The sequence below is a fragment of the Myotis myotis genome, unplaced genomic scaffold (genome assembly GCF_014108235.1).
Source record: "Myotis myotis isolate mMyoMyo1 unplaced genomic scaffold, mMyoMyo1.p scaffold_m19_p_8, whole genome shotgun sequence".
Lineage (NCBI taxonomy): Eukaryota > Metazoa > Chordata > Mammalia > Chiroptera > Vespertilionidae > Myotis > Myotis myotis.
The window spans coordinates 8,094,919-8,121,299 of NW_023416390.1; the positions used below are offsets into that span (position 1 = coordinate 8,094,919).

At 40.5% G+C, this 26,381-nt stretch overlaps 1 protein-coding gene across 1 annotated transcript in view; it reads right to left on the reverse strand.

The window, feature by feature from the left end:
- Positions 1-26,381, reverse strand: part of SATB2 (SATB homeobox 2) — a 172,502-nt gene that overhangs the window by 51,597 nt on the left and 94,524 nt on the right. Inside the window, exon 7 of the mRNA XM_036320855.1 lies at positions 14,996-15,468. Within this exon, the coding sequence (XP_036176748.1) occupies positions 14,996-15,468 (473 nt within the window). The remainder of the gene's footprint in view (positions 1-14,995; positions 15,469-26,381) is intronic.

The window sequence follows — 26,381 nt, forward strand, 5'->3', positions numbered from 1 at the left end:
CTTTCTCCTGGGAGAGGTCGGAACGGCTCCCCCTCGGAGTGAGCGAGGTTACACGCGACCAGGAAACGTGTGGACGGGGAGGAGGAGGAGGAACACCTGCGCGGGGTGGAGAGGCACCAGCACAAATACCTCTTGGGCGACAAGTCGCTGAAAAATGAAGGGGGTTGGGGAAAAAGGAACCTCAATTGGCTTTTCCTTAGCCTTTAACCGGGGACTTTGCGAGCTTCCTAGTCTTTCCAGCACCAGCAACGAACAGATGAGGTTGGCAGACGATTCAAACAGAGCAAAACACTTCAAAACCCCAACTAGGAGCTAATACAATGCCACCTAGCCTGATTGCTAATAGAGGTTATCTTTGCAGACAAAACATTCAGGCTGACTTTTAAAATTTTTAAAAAAATGGTGTACTTATTATGTCTAGTATGTTAAATAATATTTATTTCTAACAAATTAAATGACTTTAATGTTTCTGAATTTGCAGTTTCTGTCGATGGCTTTTTTATTTAAATGATTATGATTTCCATATTTCTTCAATAATTCCATAGTTTGCCCCAGACTTCTAGCGTGCAAAACACATGCTACTACTCAGAAATGTCTGGGAAACATTGCCGTGAATGGCTCTATAGGATGTACTTGTAAGTTTCTGCACTAGCCCTTGAAGACCTGTCTGGGCAGGTGAGAAACTGCCTTATGGGCCTTACCCCTTTAAGAAAACAACAAGGGGCCCCATACCTGGGCCAGGCCTTAGGAACACTGAGCTTGAGCCCCTCAGACACCCACCCCCCCAGGCACTCCGGGACCACCACCAACAGTCAAGGTCATTACTGACTCAATGTTAACAGACAGCGTTCTTCTTAGCTCTCACATCTTTGGTAATTCTTCAGGATTGAGCTATATCCCCCATAGACTATCTGGAGAACCCCCAAATTCAATATACCTAGTACCAAAGAATGACAGACCAATCCATTAATTATTTCTTATTTGTGACTTGACACAAGGCTCAGAAAGGAATAAACAGATTCATTAAGACACAGATTCTGAGGCCAAGCAGTTTACTATGTGATGGTTTACAGAAGCGCAATGCTAAAGACGACAAGGGACATACTTTCCAGATAGAACTACTGCCATTTTGGTGCAAGCGAGGGTGAAAGCATTGCCAACTACAGGACTCAGGGAAAGGGTCTTGGAAGAGGTGGGACAGCACTCGGCTGGGATTTGAAATATGCAGAGTCCCTGGTTATAGAGATAATGTGAGACCAGGCCACAGAGATCAGTGAGGGACAAGACGGTATCAGAACATTTGAAGAGCCCGGCCAGTGTGGCTCAGTGGTTGAGTGTCGACCTGTGAACCAGGAGGTCATAATTCAATTCCTGGTCAGGGCATAATTCAATGCCTGGGTTGTGGGCTTGATCCTCAGTGTGGTGTGTACAGGAGGAAACTGATCAATGATTCTCTCTCATCATTGATGTTTCTATCTCTCTCTCACTCTCCCTTTCTCACTAAAGTCAGTAAAAAAAATTTAAAACATTTAAAGAAAAATAAAAAGCATGACTAACCCAGGATACCAAAAGAAGTTCCTATTCATTAAAAGGTACAAAAACTGATAAAGTCGTAGGAGACTTTTTGAAGTGAAAATAATACTGCCCGTGTCAGTATCATTCTGAACTACTGGAGTATATACACAGACTAACCAGCAAACATTACCCCCGAAATGAAGTGATATTAGATAATCTGTTCAGCCTTTTTGTCACCTGCAACAAATTAGGCTTTCAATATGCAAAACATCTTCCTTCCAGAAAAACAAATGATCATGATTCCATTTAATTGTAATTTAATGAGGCATAATTTATTTTTTAAAGTGATATACACCAGGTGTGTACTGAGGAAACTGGCCCAGCCAAACCCCAGTGCTTTTCTTTAGAAAAAACACTTCCAACTAGCAGAGACTGTTTTCATTTCTGTAAACTGTATGTCTGTTTGTGGCGGTTGAAGTCGGAGAGATACAGGATAACTTGTGTTGCGGTGTTCACATATTTATTATAACATACACCTTTAAGGTAACTCAACCCCCACCCCCAAAATACTCACTTATATAAAGCAACTGGTTTGAAAGTGTTGGGTTCCAATCTAAACAAAGGGAGATATTATTGCAGAGTGTGGGGAGTGGGGTGGAAGAGGGCATAGAGGGGATAAATGGTGAGGGTAAAAATAAAATAAAAAAATATAAACCCCAAAGATAGCTGATGTGATTGCTATGCTAAAAGCAAGGCTGTGTGCTGGACACTTCCTTCAGAACGTTTAGAGATAATAGGCCCTAGCCCTCATAATATATCTTAATTATTAACTGTTAGATGTATGAACAAAGCATATAAGCTTTTTCATGATGGTCCTCTCCAGAATCAAGTCACATCTCTTTAAAAATGTATGAGTTGAAACATTTATCTGGCAGTCTTCTGTAGCGGTAAGCTGAAAATACACTGTTTTAGTTCTAATTTTTATTTTTTAGCAAATGATGTCATCACAGCTAAGCAAGGTCAAAAGGCACACAGATCCCCAATTCACAGATTAGAATTGCATCAGGCCAAGGGTGGAAGGGCCTTGGCGCTCACATGGGCAACCCTGCCTGCATCCACCTCTAAAATGACCTACCACACACGTCCCTTGAAACACACACACACACACACACACACACACACACTCACACACTCACACTCACACTCCCTTCAGAGGCACTCCTCACCTTTCAGTGCCCCTTTTGCATGCTTATTTGTTAGCCTTAATTTTCACACATGTCTGAGATGTCTGGTTCCAGCTGACACGAGAGCCAAAGCTGGTCTCCTCCTAAGAAGACCAGGTAACCCCAAATTCTGGGCCAAATCCTACAAAGTGAACTCCTACATTTCAGCAGTCCACGCACAGGTCCCTGCAGCTGAGGAGTCAGCGGCATGGCTGCCGAAAGCACTGGCATCCTGCATCCTGCAAGCTGCCCACAGAGTCGGCTCTCTCCCACTCTCCAGGCTCATTTCCTTCTAGGTCAGTGGTTCTCAACCTTCCTGATGCCGTGACCCTTTAATACAGTTCCCCATGTTGTGGTGACCCCCAACCATGAAATTATTTTCGTTGCTACTTCATAACTGTAATTTTGCTACTGTTATGAATCATAATGTAAATATCTGATATGCAGGATGTATTTAGGCGACCCCTGTGAAAAGGTCATTTGACCCCCAAAGAGGTCGCGACCCACAGGTTGAGAACCACTGTTCTAGGTGCTTCGAGAGGGCATTTTCCCCTCTGCTCATGAGCATAAACAGGTTTCCCTGAGCCCCATATTCATAATCTACACGCCCACTACGAACTTGCCCGCTGAAATTCATTGTGTGTTGCCAGAAACACCCCCCTCCCCAACCCCTCCCCCCAGAGCACCGCTTAGCCATAAAGCCAGAGTGTGTAGTCTGATTTGAATAAAAGGTTTATAGAGCACAACAATGACAATTTGATTTTTATTATTAAAAATGATGTGTTAAATCCTCAAAGAAAATGTCGTTATTGCATTAGTTTAATAAAACCTCTCTTTTCTTATAATATTTCTTTATTGGGAAAGACAGCCTATGCATGCAGCATTTTTGCAGGATGGGGGTGGATAGAATTGAGCATCTGAAGGGAATTGACGTCTCTGCAAGTATAAATGCACATTCAAGAATAACATCTGCAGATAGATTCTGCTGCAGAGCCGCATCCTACAGTGAACTGAAAGACTATGTACTGTGTGTTCACATACACACTGCAGTTGGTGATACTTTCTCCCTCCTTTGAACGGAAATGGCTCTAGTTCTCTCCCATTTAGGACACTTTTATCTTTTTTTTAAATCCTCACCAAAGGATATTTTTTCCATTGATTTTTTAGAAAGTGATTGGAAGGGAGGAGAGAGAGAGAGAGAGAGAGAGAGAGAGAGAGAGAGAGAGAGAGAGAGAGAGAGAGAGAGAGAGAGAAACATCAGTGGGAGACACATCAAGTGGTTGCCTCCTGCATGTGCCCCGGCCAGGGCCAAGGATTGAAACGCAACCCAGGTACATGTCCTTGACCGGGACTCAAACCCGTGATCCTCCAGTGGGCTGACTCTCTAGCCACTGAGACAAACCGACCAGGACGACACTTGCATCTTTTATACTGTGCTGCTATAAAACGTCTTCCCATGAAACAGGAATCTCCTTGGGAGCACAATCTACACATTTTGTGCTTAGTGGTCAGTTGGGGGATATACAGAAACTTAGGGCACCAAGAAGACACTTAATGCATATTTTTTCATTGTCCTGAGAGCTGAGTCCTATTTTTGCTGAACAGCCCGCAGCCGGCCCTGACAGACCACATGTTCAAACATTCCCATTATACGCAAGATCTTTTCGTTCAATCTATTGAAAACAGGAAGATGATGGAAACCGAAATTTCGGGCAATGCAAACTCCACTTTGGAACAAATATGCCATGTACCCCAAAATACAATAAAACTTCGCTCATGCCACGTGATACATCAAAACACAGAAAGCATGCAACACAATGTGAGTGCCTGCAGCCCAACAGCCTGCACGTCTTAAACGTCCTCCCCGTCCGAGCCACACCTGAGCAGGCACAATGGAGGAACCGGGCCTAAAACAGATTCCTGGCAACGTGGCTCACATGTACCGACCTACTCTGTGTGTTAACAGATGCCATTAGATGAGCAGTTCCATCTCACTTTCCTCCCTACTCCTTCTCTCCTGGGCTTAGGAAGTCTTAGGTACTGGAATGGGAGGCTACACACAACCTAAGTCTAAATTTTCTAAGCGCATTGGCACCAAAAAGCAAAAGCAAATGGAGAACTGAAGAGGTTGCCCTTGGAAGCACTTCACAGCGGTGCTATGGGCTCCGGGCACCCCTGGCTTCTGCTAACACTCGAGTTCCGGGGTCAGGAGCATTGCATTCCCAACGGCCTGGGCCCCTCGTTATTCCATGAGCATTCTCCGAAACAACTGCTGGCAAAATGCCCCAAATTAACTAGTTTTTCCTACTTTTTAAAATCATTGGCAAAGATAGAACTTTCCAAAAATAAAAATAAACCCAAAACATTCATTTATTGAATATTTTTATCTCAAATGTATCAGATGCATTCAGATATAAGAAGTAAAGTAGTTGCCCACCGGTTTGGCTCAGTGGATAGAGCGTCAGCCTGCGGACTGAAGGGTCCTGGGTTTGATTCCGGTCAAGGGCATGTGCCTTGGTTGCGGGCACATCCCCAGTAGGAGGTGTGCAGGAGGCAGCTGATCGATGTTTCTCTCTCATCGATGTTTCTAACTCTCTATCCCTCTCCCTTCCTCTCTGTAAAAAATCAATAAAATATATTTTTTTAAAAAACAGAAGTAAAGCAGTCTGTTAATAAAGGAGCTGACTCTGTCCTGAAACAGTTATAAAACATTAGTTTTTCCTGCTGAAATATGTCTGCATGAACCTCCACCACCTCCAGGGTCAAGAGCATCTGTTCCCACGAGCCCATGTGCCACGCCACAGAACTTATCCTACCACCGTGGGAGCACTGCTTTGAAAGTCTCTCTACTCCTTGCAGTTCACTCCCTGAAGGAGCGGCTGTCCATCCTCTTCCGCTCCACGACAGCAGAAATGAGCGAAAACAAAGTGGTTCTGAGTGTGAGTTCCGCACTCCGAACTGCTGGGTTTCAAACTGGGCTCCGGTTGCACGTGGATTAATGACTCTTCCTGCGGCCCAGTTTCCTCACGTGTCAAATTAAGATAATAACGCACTTCCCCCATTGGGATCCCTAGAGAGCTTATAGCTGTACCCAATACATGTTAAATGTGCAATAAGTATCAGCTATCATTATAATGCCTAGCATAGTCTCTGAGCACTTAATAAATATCTGTTAAGTGAATGAATAGATAAATACAGACTTAACATCGAAGTACAGTTCTTACAGTCAAGGCCTTCCAGTTATATTTTGCTAAGTGTTTTACAAATACAGTCAAAAGAAAATATGAAGAATAAATTTTAGGAAGTAGGGTAATTAAAATTATTGGGGGGTAAAGGAAAATGTAAAGGAAAGTTTAATAAATTATACTAAGTGAAATGAACATTCAGGATAGCACTTAAACTAAGATATTCACTTTATACTTCAGAAAAGTAAAAACAACGTTTCCTCCCTAAGTAACTTTGTATCATTTAAAATGAGCCGTAGTCTGCATCACTGCTTAAACAGGGACTATAATTATTAGTGAGTGATAAAATTAATTTAGCACATCATAACTAACATCCTTATACTGAAATGCAATTAGGTTAGAAAGTGCTCCGTACATGGTACAGTATTGCTTCATGAAGGTTTTTTATTTTTTATCTTTCATGAAGGCGTTGCTTTAGAAATATACACATAAAGATATAAGTGGAAATGAGATCGAGTTCAAGATAGACATACAATACGCAGGTGCGGCCACGTGTGTGCATGTGTGTACCAGCTCCCGTGATAAAAACTATCATACAGGGTGTTGCAGTCAGAGCAGTTTGAAAGCAAATGCTTGCCCAGCCAGCGTGACTCACTGGTTGAGCATTGACCTGTGAACCAGGTCACGATTCGATTCCCAGTCAGGGCACATGCCTGGGTTGCATGCTCAATCCCCCGTAGGGGGCATGCAGAAGGCAGCCGATCAATGATTCTCTCTCATCATTGATATTTCTATTCTATCTCTCTTTTCCTCTCCCTTCCTCTCTGAAATCAATAAAAATATATTTAAAAAGAAAAGGAAGTCAATGCTGTAGTCTGCACTGAGGCACAAAACTTGTAGATAAAATTTAAGCAACCTTGAAATTTCCACCTGACTTTGAATTGATTCAGTTATATTTTTCTCACAGCATTTCTGGTCTTTAAATTTAATTCACTTTATTTGAAAAAACATGCACTTAACCACAGGCCAAATGGTCACCCTTTCACTCAATGGCCAGGGCAAGAACACTTGTGTATTTATTTTATTACTTTAAATAAGCAATGGCGAAAAGTACATAAATAGTGGGATCTAAAGCTAGTGTTTCCTGGTGTGTCTTCTACAAAAATTCTACTTTAATTATAAACATCACCCTGAATTTGGGGAGAGCAGTTCCATAATAAAACAAGAGGCCTTCACACTGAACGTGCAGGTCTCCACTGAGACACTCACTGGGGGTGAAAGAAAGTCCTGATTGAGGACAAAGACGCCTTATTTGTGTGAAATGAGTCTATCCTTCCTTGTTAGGGAATAGTGACAAAAGTTTATAAAACCATCGCCAAAAGGCAGTCTTTTTTGGTAAAAATGGTGAAACCTGCATTTTCTGTAATTAGCTCATAACTAATTTTATTTTATTTTAATCCTCACCCAAGGATATTTTTCCATTGACATTTTTAGAGAGAGTAGAAGGGAGAGGGAGAGACACAGAGAGAAGCACTGATATAAGAGAGACACATCAATTGGTTGCCTCCCACACACACCCTGACTAGGGCCTGGGATTGAGTCTGCAACTGAGGTACGTGCCCTTGACCAGAATCAAACCCAGGACCCTTCAGTCCGCGGGCCAATGCTCTATCCACTGAGCCAAACTGGCTAGGGCTCCTAACTAATTTTAAGAACTTCTCACACTAGTTGGTGAACAGATAGACCATGGGCTATCTTGTGTTTCCTTTGGTACGAGTTCTGTGAGGGACAGGGGAGGAGGGGCGGTGAGGGGGACAGTGGGTGGGGAAGAGTCTTCCAATTTTCCTTTATATAAATGTTTCTATTTCAAGTGTACTAGGGACTGAGGAGAGAGTTGTGTATGTTCGACAGCTTTGCCTCAACCTTCTCGTTACCCAGAGCACTAACAAAGCCAGCATCTTGCCCAGGCTTTTTGGTTGAAATTGCCTAGAAAGTGCTAATTAATGATACTCTTTCTATGTACACACGAGGCACTACAGGAAGACCACTATCTACAGGGCCATCCTCAAGCCATCTAATAACTTGGAGACACTGCTATTCTGCAAGATATTAATATTATTAAAATCTTTAAATCTATGAAGTCACGCCAGTGGTTCTGAAATGAAAGATTGCCTGTTTGATGAAGCAAGCAGGGCCATCTTCTCCTACTTTATTAATTTAATGTTGAAATCAAAAGAAGGTATATTATTTGCTTCCCAAGCCAATAACATGTCCGTGCCTGATCTGTGGCATTTCATATTGACAGCCCATCGTTCAGAGGGTGGACTTCCTCTCCTGGCAGGTCCCTCTGTCGTTTTATAACCAGCTCACTGGACCATGGTGCCCAGACCCCCGGGTTTGCATTGTGTGATATTCCTGTATGGCTTGCGGAGGGCCCTATCTTTACTAGAGACAAGAAAGGCTGATGACTGAGACCAGAGGTCTGCTGAGGATGAATTCTGAATATCTCAGAGGTCAAATTTTCTACCCATATAAACTGGATGTGTAACTAAATCATGCCTATCTTTGGCAAACAATATATATAAATTAAACACAAGACTTAAAAAAGAGCTTCTCGTCACCCCCCCCCCCCAAAAAAAAAAGTGACTGGCAAAGACTGAAGCCAAGACTTCCAAACAGCCTCGCCAGCATGGCTCAGTGATTAAGCATCAACCTATGACCAGGTCAGGGCACATGCCCAGATTGCATGCGGGCTTGATCCCCAGTGTGGGGCGTGCAGGAGGCAGCCAATCAATGATTCTCTTATCATTGATGTTTCTCTCTCTCTCTCCCTCTCTCTTCCTCTCTGAAATCAATAAAAGTATATATTTTAAGAAACAAAAGGACTTCCAAATATTTTGGTCGCTAAAATTTTCATCTTGTTACTACACATCTATTCCTAATGCTAAAATTTTCATCTTGTTATTACACATCTCTACCTAATGGTGCCCCTTCAAAATATACTGGTCAGCAAGTCCTGAGGCATTTTAACCTTAATAACCTGAGTGTGCATATACCACAAACATGGTGCCAAGAAAGCATGAGAGCAAAATCCATGTCACTTCGCACGAAGACATTTGTATTTCCAGCCACTGACCTCACTGCCAACTTTCCTGATACATCATTCAATCTAATTTTCCAATCTGCTGAAACATTCTCCGGTTGCTGAGTGACTTCAGAAATTATATTTATAGCTCTGGCCTTCAGTTCCTTCAAATGATGTGGCTCTGATGCGTAAACAGCAGATTTTTGGCAAAGTCTCATAAAAAATAACAAGTAGTCAAATAAGGACGGGTCAACGAAGTGAGTTCCCTGAGGATTTTTTAAATCCTCTTCTCTATCAGATCAGACCAGGACAGCTTTCTCCAGCCAGGCCTTGGACAAAAAGTTGAGAACCTGGCCACTCAGTGACTTTTTCATGGATCCAAAGGAGCCAGCTACCAAATCAGGGGCCTTACGGTTACAGAAGAACCACACCGCCTGCAGAACAGACCTGTGCCTCTACTGAAGACGTGTTTTTAAGAGCTGGCTCAGGAGAGCCACCTGAGACACAAAATGAGCCTGAACTTTCTGAGACTCAGCAAAAGTCTTGTTTAAAAATGATACAAACGCCTCATTGCCGATTCTCTGCAGAAGGATGTCAGATAAAGGGGCCAGTGGTGCAGAGAGGGGCTGAGGACCACAGCTAACTGCCCTTTCCGGGCATTCTAATGCTCCTATCCGCACATGCGGGCATCCGTGCCAATGGACTCAGCCTAGTTTGGGTTAAAGCGTCCTCTCCTTCATTTAACAGATTTGCTCAGATGGACGGTCTCAGAGGAGAAGCAATGTTAGTAAGTGGGGGGTTTCTAGACATATGAATAAGTAGGTCATTGGATTTTTAACTAAATTAGAGAATAATTTATCTGTTAAGGAAGACTCACTGTACATATTTTATGAAACTGTGCTACTCACAGGACAGTGGACATCCCACAAGCATTCTTTAAAAATATTAAGTCTTTTAAAATACTGTCATAAGCCTCTGACTAATGTTTTAAGTCCATAAAGTGACAAGGGGCAAAAGAATACGTGAGGTTAGGATTCATAATCAAACTGTCAAAAGGGAAAGATGTAAACACAGTAAGCAGCTAAGCAACTTATTCCATGTCCATAGCTCCAGAAAGCAAAGGTCTGCCAGCACTAAAGTAAGATCAGAATATAGGCAAGGGGAAATACATATGGAAAAAACACCTGACAGATAACTGGTCCTACTGCTTCTCGAAATTTTTGGTCCTGCATCCCCGACAGAGCCCTGGAGAAGGGACGGGCCAAGGAGCAGAGTGACTCTGAAACTCACAGAAATCACATAACTCACCATGCAGACTCAGGAAGAATGGCTTCCATTTAAGTCAAATTTGGAAGATCTCATAGGAACTCAAAACTAATGTGTATCTGACTCACATTCTCTCTCTCTCAACCCCTAATATCTAATCCATAAGTAAAACTGACATCAATATCAGTCCACTGAGTTCAGGGGACTCAGTTTAAAATAATAACAACATCTTGCGTTAGATTTGGGAAGGTAGTAGGCTAAAACGGAAGGTAGGTTTCATTCAAACTTCTAACCCATGGCATAACCAAATGTCCACTAGGCTGGCAATGGCATTGATCTATCACCTGGGACTTGCTAAGGAAGTGATTCTGAGGGAAACTGGTGAGGGACAAGGAGGAGCAGCAGGACATGGGAGGGGAGAAACCCAAGCAAGGTCCCAGCCTCAGCCGATCCTGCAGAGAGGAAGAGCTCTGGGTGGGAGTCACTCCTCAGAGGGTCCCTGCGACAGCAGGCAGGGGAGCTGCGCTTCGTCCTCCTCCACCTGGCAGGCCTCGGGTGGGCATTGCCAGAGCCTTGCTGGTGGGAGCAGGCAAAATGCAGTGGCCTGAGCAGGATCCTTTGAGTTTTTCATCTGAGAGTCTTAAACATGAAAAGCTATTCTGATGTATATTCACAAGTCCAGCATCATTTATAAATGCTGTGCATGTGATTTTGTTACACACACACACACACACACACACACACACACACACACACACACTAGATTTGTTCTTGGTCTAATCGTCAGGCACAAGTCCAGATACATAAAATGTAGGCTGAAAAATTGCTTTTCGTTAAATTTGATAATAAATGAAGAATGGACATCACCAACTATTTCTGGAAAATACTCAGTGGACTGAGGATATGCTACATATCAGTAAAGCAACTGAGTGCAAGACTGATACGGCCCTAGGTGTCCATCAAAACCAACGGTTCTGATTCTGTTTGCTTTGGGGGAGGGGGGGGTTGGGATTCTTTTCTGTCCAAAGAGTAACAATTCTTTTATGTCATCATCTATAAAAGTTAATTTTATTTGCTTATTATAGCTGGCAAATTATTATATCACCCATAAATGCCTGATTCCACTCAAAAAAAGCCTCCCACTTGGAAAGTGCATGGTTGGTTTCATAGGGCATCGTACCCCCTATTTTCCACATAACAAGGCTGCTGGGGAAGCCCAGCTGTCCAGCCTCGCTGCTGGTGACTGCGTGCAAACAGCAAAAACAATCTGCCTGCTGACCTCCGGCTTGAGTTCAGACTATGTCATTCTGTCAATACCATCTACCTTGATTAGGTTGGGCTTTATACACAACAGGTTATGATCCCAGAGGGATGAAAAGCTTTCCCAAATTAAAAGCAGAATTTTAAAAGGAAATACTCATACATTCCTAGGCAGTTTCCACTTGATATCCTCAAGGCTGGCCCATGAACCCCAGCTCATGTTGATTGAAAGTGAATGTTCCTTTCTGGGTGTAGCCATCTCACAAATTTAATGGCAGGAGGAAAAAAAGAAAATGTGTTCCATGCTTCAATTAGACCTTTTATAACTTGGCACTTGAAAGATGGCAATGCCAAAGAAAAATCATTAATCCATAAAAATAGACAAAAAGGACTGTGCCGCCGAAGACAGACCTCCCGGAGTCTCGGCCCTGGCCGGGGGTTCCCTCAAACCGGCCGGCCTGGCTTTTGTCTAGCCTCATTGTGCGTCTTCTCTCGGGCTTCATGCTACTTGGACAAAAGGTATACTGTATTTGGTTTTAAATCCAAAGTAATACAACCATGCTTTCAATTGTGTCCTTTGCCAAAGGAGCTGTATATAGAACCAGGCAATAAAATGTTGGCTAACCATGAAATGCCTATTCATGGGCATGAATGATACATGAAAGAACTCACGCGCACACACGCGCACACACACAGAGCTGCACATGCAGACTGAAAGATGCATCTTTCCACTTTGTATTTTGCAGCAGCGCCCAACAGCCTCACTCAAAGGACCAGAGCTTTTCATAATCACAAAGGCTGCCTGAGGACCTGGAGTCACAAGAGAAACGTGATGGAGTGATGCTTGGAACGTGCGCAGATCTCTGTGAACGTCAAGACTCACTTTCAAATGATGTAAACAGACTCCATCAATAACAGAATGTATAAATTTGTTAAGAGTAAAGGGAGCAAGAAACTTCACCTCCCTGGGTCTCCTGCCATACTTAATCCGTCAGCACCCAACCTCAAGCAGCCCCACATGTCTCTTCCCTGCTCCCACTCCTGGAGGCCGGCATTGCTGAAGACTGAGCAAGCCACAGTGGTTGCTTCTAGCACTCGTGCGTGCTGATGAACTTCAGCCGAGGCCTCCAACTCCCTCATAAACCCTTCTATCTCAAACTGACTCCCGATCCCATTCAAACTGTCAACCTACTTCTGGCCTCCCTTTCAACACCAAATTTTGGAAACAGTAATTTGCAGCCCCTGCTTCTGTATCCTAAACAGTCCATCACTCCTTAACTCCTAAATTCTGGCTCCTGCCTTCACCATTCTAATAAAATTATACTTTAAAGTTTGCAAAGATCTCTACCAACCAATCACCCAATTTCATGGCATGGTTTCAAGCTTCTTCCTCCCAGACTTCTTTGGTTTCCATCCACAATGAAGTCTCCTGGAAGCTTGACTCACGTCTTCCATCCATCTCACTACCATTTCCCCATTCTTTCATTTCCACCTAACCCCAGCTCTCCTGGCATTTCTTCTGTCTCTTCCTCGTAGGAGCGGTGGTGATGGTTTCTTCCCCTCATTCCCCTGACTCTCTAAATCCCAGGCTCTGTAAATAAATTTCAAATCTCGTTCTCTAACCCTGACCACTCTTTTTAGCATCAACCTCCTATTTTTAACGACGGCAACACATCTTCACTTAGGAAACCTGCCTGCACCTCCAAGTCAAAACAGCCCAATCCAAAACATCTCTTTCAATATCCTCCTTGATTCTCTAATGACAGCTTTATTCTCAATCACCAGGCTCACCCCTTGGCATTATCTTTAGTTCTTTCCTCTTTACCCAGTCAAGTAGCTGCATTTTTCTGTCAATGTTACTTCTGCAATGCTTCTTGACCACTCCATCACCATCAACCTAGTTGAAAACTTCTACTCATTTCAGCTAGACACTATGGCAGCCTTCTATATGATAGTCCTACCCTCTTGCTATCATGAGGGAAAAAGAAATCTTCCAATTCTAATTATTGGATCATAGCACATTCCTACATAAAATTGTCAATGGCTTCCATGTGCCTATGACTTACCATGTGCCTCGTAAAGACTTACCATGTGCCTATGAAATAAAGTTCAAAGTTCTTAGCATGGCCCAAAGACCTTTTTTGATCAGTTCCCTCCAGATCAAAGTCTTACTATCTAGCTTTGCTATCAAGTACCAACTATTCTTATATTTTTGACACAACACTTTTCTCATGAATTCCTTTAGCTTGGAATATCCTACTTCTACTTCTTTGCCTGTTAAATTTTACCTGTCCTTCAAGGTCTAACTCCCCAACATACTCAAGTCAGTTATTTGCACATGTGCTGGCCCATGATCTTTTTTATTTGCACAGAGCTTAGATTCCTGCCTAACTTAAACCCACTGTCCTCGTAAAGACTTAGCATGTTCATTCTACTGTAAGTATTCCTTACTCCCACCTCCCCGCGAACACCCGCTGCAACCACTGCTTCCTCTCTCCTATGCTATTCACCGCACTTCGTGTTTTACTTTTGTTATTTGGGCTCAATTATTTCTCACTACAAGGTCCTTAGTTCCTTGAGATTAACACTTTTTACTTTGTTACTCAAACAAGGGGTAGATTAGTGGCTCTCAAAGTATGGTCCTCAGACAGCAGCATCAGCATCACCTTACTAGAAACGCAAATGTCTGGGTCCCACGCCCAGACCTATTGAATCAGCAACTAGGAGGCCACACAATCTGTGTTTTAAAAGCCTTCCAGGCAATGCTGAAGCATCTGCACACACTGATGGAAAAAAATGTCTTACTTAAAAGCACCCCTCTGTAAAGAAGACACATATAAATAAACTGTTCCATAAAAGAAGACACATATAAATAAATAAAAAAGGGTAAAAATAAACTTTTTACCCTTTATAGTTACCTTAGAACATTATAAAATGAATAAATTAGCCACTGTCACTTTATCCATATCTTAAATCTAACTTGCATGTTTTGAAGAGTTTATAAATTAATTAAAGAAATTATAACATATAATGATACTTTTTATAAAGTTCAAAACCAAAGTAATAGATTGGGCATGCATTAGTAGTTTTAAAATTACTTTTTAAGAAGACAAAGTAATGACAACCACAAAACTCAAGGTCAGGGTTACATCTGAGGAAAAGTAGATGAGAAGATGAGGGAGGAAAGGAGCACACAGACCAAGTCACTGGTCATATTTGGGGTCATGAGTTGGTGAGTTCAGTTATGTCCACTGTGTTGCTGAAATTGACTCATTAGTTATAACTATGCATGGACAAATCGCGATAGTGGTTCATAAACTAAGCAGTATTCATTAATCTAATTCTATGTGCTCTGAGGGCCAGAAAAGGTTTTTAAGAGATAAAAAAGAAAATGTGTCACAACGTTATCCCTAGTATTATTCTTAACCACCACCAGTTACCCTGCTCAGTGCTAATTGTACCTGTGTGCGGTTGAATGCCACTCTTGCAAAGACAGCTTGGGACACGCTGGCCCTCTTCAGCTCATCTCTGACTTGCTGGTAGATATCGGGAGAGACTTCCACAGAAGAGTTGGTTGGCTCTGGCTTAACTGCTCTGGGAATGGGCGGATGGTTCAGGAACTGCTGGTTGATGGCTTGAGGGTGCTGGTGAGCCAGGAGGCGGCTCACAGCAATCTGTTGGTTTATCAGATGGGCCATGGCTATTTGCTGCCTGACAAGCTGTGGACTAAGCTGGGGAGAGAGAAGCCCCGGGCTCATGATGGGCTGTAACGCGGGCACTTGGTTTCGGACTGGAGTGCTGTGGTGGATTTGGCTATGAGGAGACTGTTCGTTGGTTTTCCCCAAGGATGCCAGCTGATTCATATTTGGTAAATGCATTGGACGCTGGCCCAGAACACAATAGTCTGAAAGGTTTTCTCGTTCCACTCTTTCCACTGTTAAGAGATAAAAGTGATAATGATCATGATTTTCATTGGTATAATTTATTGCTAATATATCCCTTTTTTTGGTAAATTAATGACATAAACAACTTTCAATACGAAACTGGAAACCCTGAAGTAAAAGTAAGTTACCCTTTCCTGCAAAATGTTAGAATAATAGAGTTTTTCATAGGTGATATGAAAGTGATAATATTTGACACTTTAATTTTCTTAAATTCTTAAAAGTAGGCATTTTATTGAATAGTAAGACAGAAAACACTAACCATTATACTTCTAAATCCTCTCATATATCCAAGCTCTGTCATATCCTTTCTCACTCTTCATTATAAATACACCAGCTGTCCTCATCTTCTGTAGTTCATGGTCATCAGGAAATGATGAGCACAACATCTTCTGCCAAATGGACTACAACCTCCTAATAAAAATCCACCTAACTACGAAAACCATCATAGAAATGTCTAACACACAGTATTATCCTGTTATCTACTCACTCGTTATCTTTACTATAGAAATATTTAAGAAGTTGATATTTTAATGATGGTAATATACAGTAGGATAAGAAGCCTCATAAAATTAATAATACCACCTTGACTTGCCGTTAAGTAAGATGCTCCCCCCCTCTGGGTTACCCAGTTTTTTACATTCTATTGCACTTAAGTGAAACTTTAAGGACCAACCTTGAAAGGGAGAAGATACATATATGCTCAAACATGAGGCAGATTTTTTTTCTTCCCCCTAGAATATTTCTCAAGAAAGAGTGAGTCACCTCATAGTCAAATCCTTATCTAAATCTCTGTATTACTTTATTATGTAAAACAGAGGTTTGCTTGGAGAAAACACATTTGGCTAAAAAACCCCTCCATCATTACTAGCTTTAAATGTCGATAGAAATAATCTACAAAATCTGTTTCTTAAACAACAATTCCAAACAGATGTAATACCTATTTCATAAAATTGCACATGTTGGCTATGATCTGCAAAAGCCTATTAAGAAAACTGTAAAGAGCACTACTGTGGGTGTTGCATGCTGGAGATCGAAAGTACTCACCCAGAGGAAAAAACGTTAAGCACCCCCTATTTTGATCCGTTATTATGTGTATGCAATTGGCATACAGTTTACAGGGACTGAATCATATCTGAATCACAAAAAGCACTAAGTCTTGCCCAGCCGGTGTGGCTCAGTAGTTGAGCATTGACCTATGAACCAGGAGGTCATGGTTCGAGTCCCAGTCAAGGCATATGCCCAGGTTGCGGGCTCCATCCCCAGTGTGAGGCGTGCAAGAGGCAACTGACCAGTGATTCTCTCTCATCATTGATGTTCCTATCTCTCTCTCTCCCTCTCCCTTCCTCTCTGAAATCAATAAAAAATTTTAAAAATTTTTAAAAAGCACTGAGTCTCAAAAAAGTTTAGGCAGAAGTGAAATGTGCTGCAACACTGGGTGAGATGACTCAAAAAACAGTGATGAGTTTGTCTTTACTTTGATGGAAGATGCTCGTGACCGATCACATGTGAAGAATTATAATAATTAATTAATGAACTGTAAGGGTGGGGGAAAGTAACATTTCTAAATTAATATTTTACGTAATATGTGATTTTAAAATATATGAGGAGATAAATTAATACATAAAAAATGTAAGCAGACATCTGACCATTTCATCTGCATGTCTAGAGGTTTTATATATTCAAAACTTTTCATTGGGAAAATAGATAAATACTGATATCTCAGGTTCACATTATATTCAGACATATACAGCATTATTTCTGCTTTAAAAAAAACACACTGAATGATTGCCTAACTTTCCTATGAACCCCAAATAAGTCAAAAGTTCACCTCAAACTTCTGTAAGTGTTCAATTTTTAACTTAATCCTTTCAATGTAATTCATTTAGTTTGCATTCACCTTTTCCTCATAAGGTCAAGGTGAACAAATTATTTTAATCTTATCCTCTTAAAGGAAAATCCTTTTCAATCACTGTATTAATTAAACTGTAAGGCATACAGTCTTAAAATCAAACCAAGCAAATAGTTAGGAGTCTTCGAGTAAGGTAATCTAACACAGTGTCTGTAAAACAAAAATCACTATTATGATTTCCTTACTGAAAAGAGAAGTGGAGGCCATAGGCCCTTCCAGAATCAAGTTGTACTTTAGAGGCGGAAATACTTGGCCTCAGTAGACATTTTATTCACTTTTATTTGTTTGTTTGCTTTTTAATTCAGCCAAAGTAAAAACAAATTCAAATATTAAATTATATTTCAGGTACTTAAGCAAACGTTTTATCCATTTCTTTTTCTACTTAAAAAAACAGACCCATTCTCTCATAGTATGCATTCTTTGACCAAATGCTAATTTTCCAAAATTTCAGCATTTTCAGTTTTCATTGAGTGAGTTACTTTCTTGAGATATATTTAAATGACATCATCAATTAAAAAAAATTCACAGATCTAGTCAGAGCATGCACACAATTAAGCATGAACATCAGAGTTCTATGTAGCCTGTATGAATTGGTAAAAAGAATCAGAATAATGTCAGCCCATATTCCTTTAAGATGATGCATAATGATTCTCACTTTCCTTATGAGTTCGCAGATCCTTCTAAGTTCATATAGTTAAGAGCAGTGCCTGCAGAAGCATCCTTAGAAACATGTGGTGCCACCATGAAGTCCTAACTACCTAGTGGTGAGCCATACGGCGCGAATTGCAAACACTTCCGGGCACAGAGCAGCCAGCAAAGCCAGCTGCAGAGGCACGAGTGGAGCGTGGAGCGAGGGAAAGCCTAGAATGAATGCACATGGCATATTTCAGATCTCTGTTGTTTCAGCCCCTCTCCTGCATCAGCCAGTTCTTGTCTTCCTCCTATTGTCATTTCTTCAGATTTTTTTTCAAGAAAATATTAAATCTGGATTTTTAGATGATCACTCCTAATTTTTTAAGTGTTGGCAACCAATTCCATTTACAAAATGTAATAAAAGCCAAATGAAATATTTCTGAGCCCAGCCAGTGTGGCTCAGTGGTTGAGTGTCAACCAATGCACCAAGAGGTCACAGTTTGATTCCAGGTTGCTGGCTCAATCCCCAGTAGGGGGCATGCAGGAGTGATGTTTCTCTCATCATCGATGTTGCTCTCTCTTCCTCCTCCTTCTCCCTTCCTGTCTCTAAAAATCAATAAAAAACATATTAAAAAAAAACAAAAAAAAAAACCATTTCTGGAAACCAGATGCTGCCCTTGGACAGCCAGCCTTAAATTTGTGCTTAGAAGACTCAAGACACCCCCTATGTTGTTAAAGATAAAAGTATCCATCAACACTTGTCAAAGATGGTAATGCAGACCTTATCAGGACCACTGCGACAGACAGAGGGGACCCTACAACTGGGTTGCACAGAGCGGAGAGAGTTTGGGCTCAACTCCAAATACAGCAGGGGCCAGTAGGAATTCAGAGCCGAGGAGGATGGTGAGGGTCAGTGGATGGAAAATGACCAAGAGGCACTAGCAGCAGTAAGGAGGATTCTGGCTCAACCAACCTAACAAGATTCTTTGCTGAAGACAGGCCAGGTCATCAGACATCACCTGGGGGATCCTGGAGGATGAGATATGGAGGGTGATCAGATACCAAGGGGAGGGGATTCTGGGTAAACTGACTTAGCAGGGTTATTGTTAAAACTGGAATTTACAAGGAAGTGCAAGGATGGGCCTAGGAGAAGGCCAGGAGCCTGTCGACAGGTTGGTCAAGCAAAGAATCTTAGTCAATGTTTTTCAGTCCCTGGCAGCTCTACTAATAAAAGCCAAGTTCTTTACTCCTAAGAATGACGTGGGGGAAATAATCACCCCAACTTTACTAATGCCTAAAAATCCAATGCTCCAGGACCCCAAAGTCTTCTCAAGTTCACAGTTGATGTTCTAACCAAGAGCACCTGCTGACCACTAGCTATTAAATGCCATGATTTGGGGATGGCAGGCTGTTCATACCTCGGAAGGCTCATTACAATTAGAAGATATTTGGTTCAAAAATACCATGTTACTTCAAGCAATTTTACAGTACATCCAGGAAGCCAAGTCTTTCTTTTAATTATTGCAAATCCCTGCTATACACACACACACACACACACACACACACACACACAATATATATCCACACACACACATAACTTGTCTTATATTCCTATCTGACACTTTTTGGTAATTTCTTTATTGCAATTTTGGGTAAATATCTTTTCATCTGTTGGGAAAGATGTATGATATGATGATTATAAGCAGAGACTCCTAAGCCAGACTGCTGGGATTTAAATCTCAGTTCTACCACTTGGTAGATGTGTAACCTTGGGCAGGTTACTTAACTTCCCTGTGCTTAGTTTCCAATATATTTATTGTGGGCTAATAACCATGCCTATGACGAACGATTACTGTGTGGATTAAATGAGCTAATATTTGGTGACACTTAGAACAATACCTGGCACTATGCAATGTTTACCATTACTATCACATTCATCTTGTCGTGTGTGTGTGTGTGTGTGTGTGTGTGTGTGTAGACAGAGATGAATGAATGCGCACTGTATATTTCAGTTGTTTCAGAAATACTCAAAATATGGTCCTTTAACCATTTATACCCATCTCCCCTGAAAGACTGTTAGAAACATAAATGCATGGGCCCAGAATCAGAATCTCTTAGTGTTCTATGTGCACTAAGATTCCACGTAAGATTTGTTATATATACTGAAGCTGGAGGATCAATGTTTACATTGCCTTTGCTTTTACTTAGTATCTTTAGAGATTATGCCAGATGCTTATTATTATCTCAGAATTGTAAAATTTACATGATCAGTATCTACATAAAAGCTTCTTGTGAAAGTGCCGTTGTAAATTTCAGAAAGCTATTCGTATAAATATGACTGACAGATAAGGCTACTCATTGCAAAATTTCCTGATAGGATGTCCTGGCCAATGTCTGCTATTTCCTAAAGGGCACCTAAAGAATTGCAATCTTTTCTTTGGTTTCAAGTAACTATGCCATGTTACATCATACCAAACTTAAAGACACATCCCCACCGTTTAAAAGAATTCATTATCAATACAGAATAGCAGACTTCATGGTATGTGCAGGAATATGTTGCTATTCCCTTTCTGCCAATGAGGCTTTAGAGTCCATACTCTGACCTATGAATCAGGAGGCAGAATTGATGGAAAAGAAAATGACTTAATCTCACATCACAACTCTTGACATTAAAGTCACAGGAGCATTATACAAATCCAGCTTTAAGTGTCAAAAATTATTATAAATAAAAAATAGGGAAACACAATGAATAGAATATGCTTTAAATGTATGGGCATACCTCGCTTTATTGCGCTTGGCTTTATTGCACTTCTTTACAAACTTTAGGTTTGCGGCACCCTGTGACAAGCAAGTTGATCAGCATCATGTTTCTACCAGCATTTGCTTACTCCGCATCACATTTTGGTCATTCGCACAAAATTTTAAACTTTTTCAGTATTACTATATTTGCTATGGTGATCTGTAATCCATCTGTAGCCACCAACATCAAGGCAAGGCCCTCTACCAGCAAAAGATCTTGCTGAAGTCTCAGAGGATGGTGAGCAATGAAATTTTTATCAATGAAATATTTTTAAAGACATGTACATTTTTTGAGACATAATGCTATCGCACACTTAGTAAGCTACAGTAGGGTGTAAGCATAACTTTGGTATGCACTGGAAAACAAAACGTGCATGTGACTTGCTTGACCGTGATCTGCGGTGTCTGGAGCCGAACCCGCAGCATCTGAGGTGTGCCTGTGCACCTGTTACATTTACCTGAACCGAAAGAAAGGAAAGTGTCCCACAGTACTTTTAAAAGGCAAATGCTTAGTGGCTTGTTTTTATCTTCCAGAAAATAGATAAATATCAACATGTTCTAACTTTTAAAAAATAATTTTTAAAAAACACATACTCCAGGGACTAAGTGCCCCATAATGTATTTTCTGAGCATTTATAAGCAGCATCTGACAGGCACAGGTGCCTGCCAATCAGAGCAAGATGTTATTGGATAGGTGGAAAGAAGAGCAAACGGGGACTTTTAAGGCCTGAGTTATAACTTGTTGAGTGTTTGGGGATTACCTGTAAACTGGGGAGGATTACCTGTAAACTGGGTTTGAATCAAGCTTCCAGGTTACTTACCTAATAGCATCTTAGAGTCCTGATAGGATTGTTAAACGATTCCCTCTCTCAGACTACATGCTTCTGTTTTTTCATTCTGGCAAGAAGTTAGGACTCTGCTAAGACATCTCTCTTTGTGAAACTCCACGCAGCAACAAGAATATTAGTAGCTTATGTAGTGGTAATAGTGGTAGCTGTAGTATTGCTCTTGGAAGCTTATCTACCAATACTGCATTAAAAAACTGATAATTTTTCCAGAACAATGAACCTAGTATTTCAATGCAAACTTTAACACAGTTCTTTTGGAAAATAACCCCTGGGGTCTGTCCATAATTATAGTAAGTGAAAAGCAATGAACTGAGTAAAAGATTTTTACACTGAGAAATTTCTAGAATTTCTGATCTATGGATTTTTCCTTAAACTATTAAGATGCTCATGCAAAAGCATTCACTAGCATGAATGACTGCTACAAAAACCCTCGAGTATTCCCCACACAATATCTCCTAAAATCCTGAATGGAAGAATATAAGCCAAGTTAAAAAAAAAAAAAGAAGAAAGAAAGAAAGAAAGAAAGAAAGAAAGAAAGAAAGAAAGAAAGAAAGAAAGAAAGAAAGACTGACTCTTTTAATCTCAGGAAGCTCTCTGGAAGTGATTCGGCAAGGTAAGACATAGGCTTGCCTTTGGCACTCTTGGTAAAAAGGTTGCCAATGAAAATGAAAATTTCAAATGGATATCCAAACCTTGAGCACATAGAAATGATACATGATCACACCATTGCCCTGGATTTCCAAACTTCCATTCCAAGATCCTTGCTCCCCCCTCATTAGCCCCAAAACCTGGTGTCCACAGTGATCCTACCTAATACCCAGTGAAGTCAGATAACTTGTTCACGGTCAAATATCTGTCCAAATGTAGATAAATATTTAGGAATAGTCAAAGGATTAGGGCTGGCTCTAGCTTCATAAGCATAATAAACAAAGCACAAGGCCAGGGAAAACCACTTCTTTTCTCTTTCTCTGAATAACTCAAAGTCAAATTCTTAGAGCCTAAATATTTCACAAGTACTTTTTAATGGATTTCCCTTAGAGAAAAATGTTCTTATTTTAAGTGCTGAAATTGTCATAGCATGCTAATATGCCTCTTTTAAAACATGTTGGCACTGCAGGTAACATCAGGCACTGAACTAACCCCTTTACACATTATTGTCAATTAATTCTCACAACAATTGTATAACAGAGATATGATGCTGCCCAATTTATTAAAGAAGAAGCTCAGAAAGTACTGTCACACACTTATCAGAGGAAGAATCAGAATTCAAACCCATGTCTTCAGGACAGTAGCGCCTTTGTGCCACTGATTATGCTAAACTGCCAACTTGGGGCATGTGATAATCATTAATTTTAGGGTGTGAGTCAGGACTAATCAACGTTTCTACGGATAAGTCCTACTTCCTGTTTGTATATGCGTGTGTGCATGCATGCATGCATGTGGCATGTACATGCATAGGTGATATCATGTATGGATGAGTTAGCTGAATGGTGAGAGCTCAACCTCATGCCTCCACTAACATTCTGTCACCTTCTTGAGATGACGGACTGAAGCAGATGGTCAATTCTAAAAAGTGATGAAGTCACTGATTTAGCTAATCCATAAAACAAGGTCATTCACTTTTGTTTATTGTGTTAATGCATATAATAAATGTTTATTAATCAACTGTTATGTGCTGTGAATGATGTCAGCTCCTGGAGATACAGTACTGAATAATATCAGCTTTATAAAAAATCTCCACCTATGGATTTGTATCTGATAACTGAACTGTTTAGTACACGTAGATGCAACATCTGCCTATGATTTAAAATGCTTTTCTATTTAATCAAACATAACTCCTTTGGATCCCTATCTCGTTTTTTATTATCAATTCATTCCAGTCATCTAAAACAAATTCACACTCGTTACATTTATTTTCACGAATCCCTCTTTCTTTTATTTTTCTTGTGGCCAAAAAAAGTTTTGTCCCAAAATGAGTGTGATCAACATGGGTCCCAGCTGACTGATGAATGACATGACTCACACAATGAAGACCTTCAGCAAGTATTCATCATAAACGCTGTAAATATGAAGTGCTTATTAGAACCACGTAGCCAACACAAAGTAAAGTGGGTATGCACACTCACATCACATGGTAATAACCCCGGAATCTCCATTACATGGAATGGCTGATATGCAACAGTCTGACCTGCAAAAAATGGCAATTTCATATGGTCCTACCTGATATTTATGTTGACCCTCTCTCTGAACTGTACTACATATTGACATTAAGCAACCCTACCATTCAGGCAAAATCTATCACTGAGTTAAATTCTTTTTAAAGTGTAAATATAACACTAATTTCCCCCCAAACCCAGAATGGCATCCCATCTGCCAATACCCATTATGTCCAATCACAGAAAACACTTCTAATTTAATCTCTCCTATTCAATGACTGCAGGTACAAAGGCAATTTGTTATATGAAAACCAATTTCTGTTAACACGATCAGAGACAGACATGATTTCAAAGAGCTAAAGCTAATATCCCATATATAACAGATATAAATCCCACAGCACTAGATGGGGGGAAAAAAAAACAACTATTACCAGAGAGTTCACTAAATATAATTAAAGAAAATATTAGGCATCTGAAAGGGCTGGGGGCAAAAAAAGAAAAGCTAAGTCTTTGAGGACCACAAAACCTAAAGATGTTTTTCTCTACATTCGTTCAAGAGAATCTGTCTCTGGGTTGAGAACTTGCTTGCAAATCTCTGCCTAGAGCAAGCCATTCAGAGCCAACTTGTTAACTCCTAATAAAACAAGGCTTGGAAGGAAAACGCCTCCGGGCCCATAAGTGAGGTGGACCTGCCGGCATTGATAATTCTGTATGACTGGTCTTAGGTGTATTTTCCCTTATTATCAACTTCCTTTTTCCGTCATATTAAGATGCACACAAAAAACATATATGTCTAACATAAAGCAACTTGAATCTGGACACCTCTGATTTTTGGCAGTAAAAGCTCACAGGACCCCATTATGTTCCATGGAAAAAGTGAGCATTATCCATCCACCTTTACCCATACTGCCTCTGAACATTACTGTCCCTTTGGTTTCAAACAATGCTTTATTTTGGATAATCATTGATCACTTCAAGTATTCCCATAACTTTACGTATAGGATACAGTTACTTATATGTAATAACGTCTTTATTTTTCTTCTTTCTTTTAATCTGAAGCTATCATTTCAGAGGTGAATTCACACGTGAGAGAGAAAAACACACTTCAGGAACTTAGCATCATTGTTTGGGAGCATTCTACTTTTGCCAGTTAGCTTTCTATGTGTATTAATTCCTTAGTTCAAACCTATTAAAGAAAAATCAATCAAGGAAACAATCAACCCATGATTCATTCTTTTTTACTCTGATTTTATAAAACTTAAATGTCTTAGGCCATTTTTTAAGGAAAATACTCAATAAACTAGCTAGAAAAACCTCACAGGTATGTATTTCTCAGGCTATATAAATGGTCAATTTTTACTCCATATAGGTGTCTCTTTCAGTGGAAGTGACTATTACTAAATCTTCAGCTCAGTAACTAATTAGCAGAAAAAGAGAATGACTCTGATTACTAATTGGCAAAGGACATTTGTAAAATGATTCAAACAACCCAGTATTTTCTTTTTTATCTCAATTGAAAAATCAGATAATAAATAAGATCAGTCACGATATAATATGTGCAAAAATAAAACTGTTCTAAGTGCACATATGTTCAAATACGCTCATCTACATAGTAATTTAATTCTATTACTATTTACTAAGTACCTACAATGTTCAAGGTCCTACACTCACAGGGCTCTGAGGAAGTCACACAGTGGATGAGTCGCCAGATGTTTCTGAAAGGAACTACTAGTCTAGTGGGGGTTATTCAAGAATCGAGACTACTGGGGAACACAGGACGTAGAAAGGTGAGAGTTGAAAGGGCCAGCATTAGCACTCATAGCCTCACTGGTATTCCAGATGATTCTAGATTAATGCTCATGCTCTTGGGACTTCAGGACTCTAAGATCAGATAACCTCCAAGTCTTACAAAAGTTAAAATGATGGCCCATCATCAGTCAGGCAAACAGCTGGTTAAACTGTCTACCACGGGCAACTGTCATGCTAGTCCCAGCATCTTACACAGCATTTGTACTTAAGAGCTTTGAGCACCTTGCAAACTTAAGTGTTTTTCAGCTTTCAACCTGGCAAATTGTCTGAAGAAAAACAAATGATTTTTGATCAAGAAACCAAGAGAATTCTCTGATTTTAACTAACTGGTCCCCCCCTCCCTCCCCCCCACCCCTCCCCCTGCCAAATTAGAGGACATCACTATAATCATGCCAGATTTTAAATAAACTAGACTTTTCTGGTCTAAACACCAAAATTCTCTTTCACAACTCTGTAGATTCTTCATCAGTCACCACCAGATATATCTTTGTTTCTGAGTTTTTAATTTTGGTTCAGGGCAGGACAAATGGAAATCTGAAACTATGGGAAATCAAAAGCATGCTGGAAATACTGATAAATGCTAAGAATTAAAAAGACCTGTTCTACTATGCATCCTGTCAGGTATATAAAGCAGATGCTTAAATTTATTTTTAAATGACAAAACATGCAACAAAAAGTCTACATTCTATAGTCATTATTTCATATATAACACTGAGTTTCTGAAACCAGGCCTTGTGTCTTATACTCCT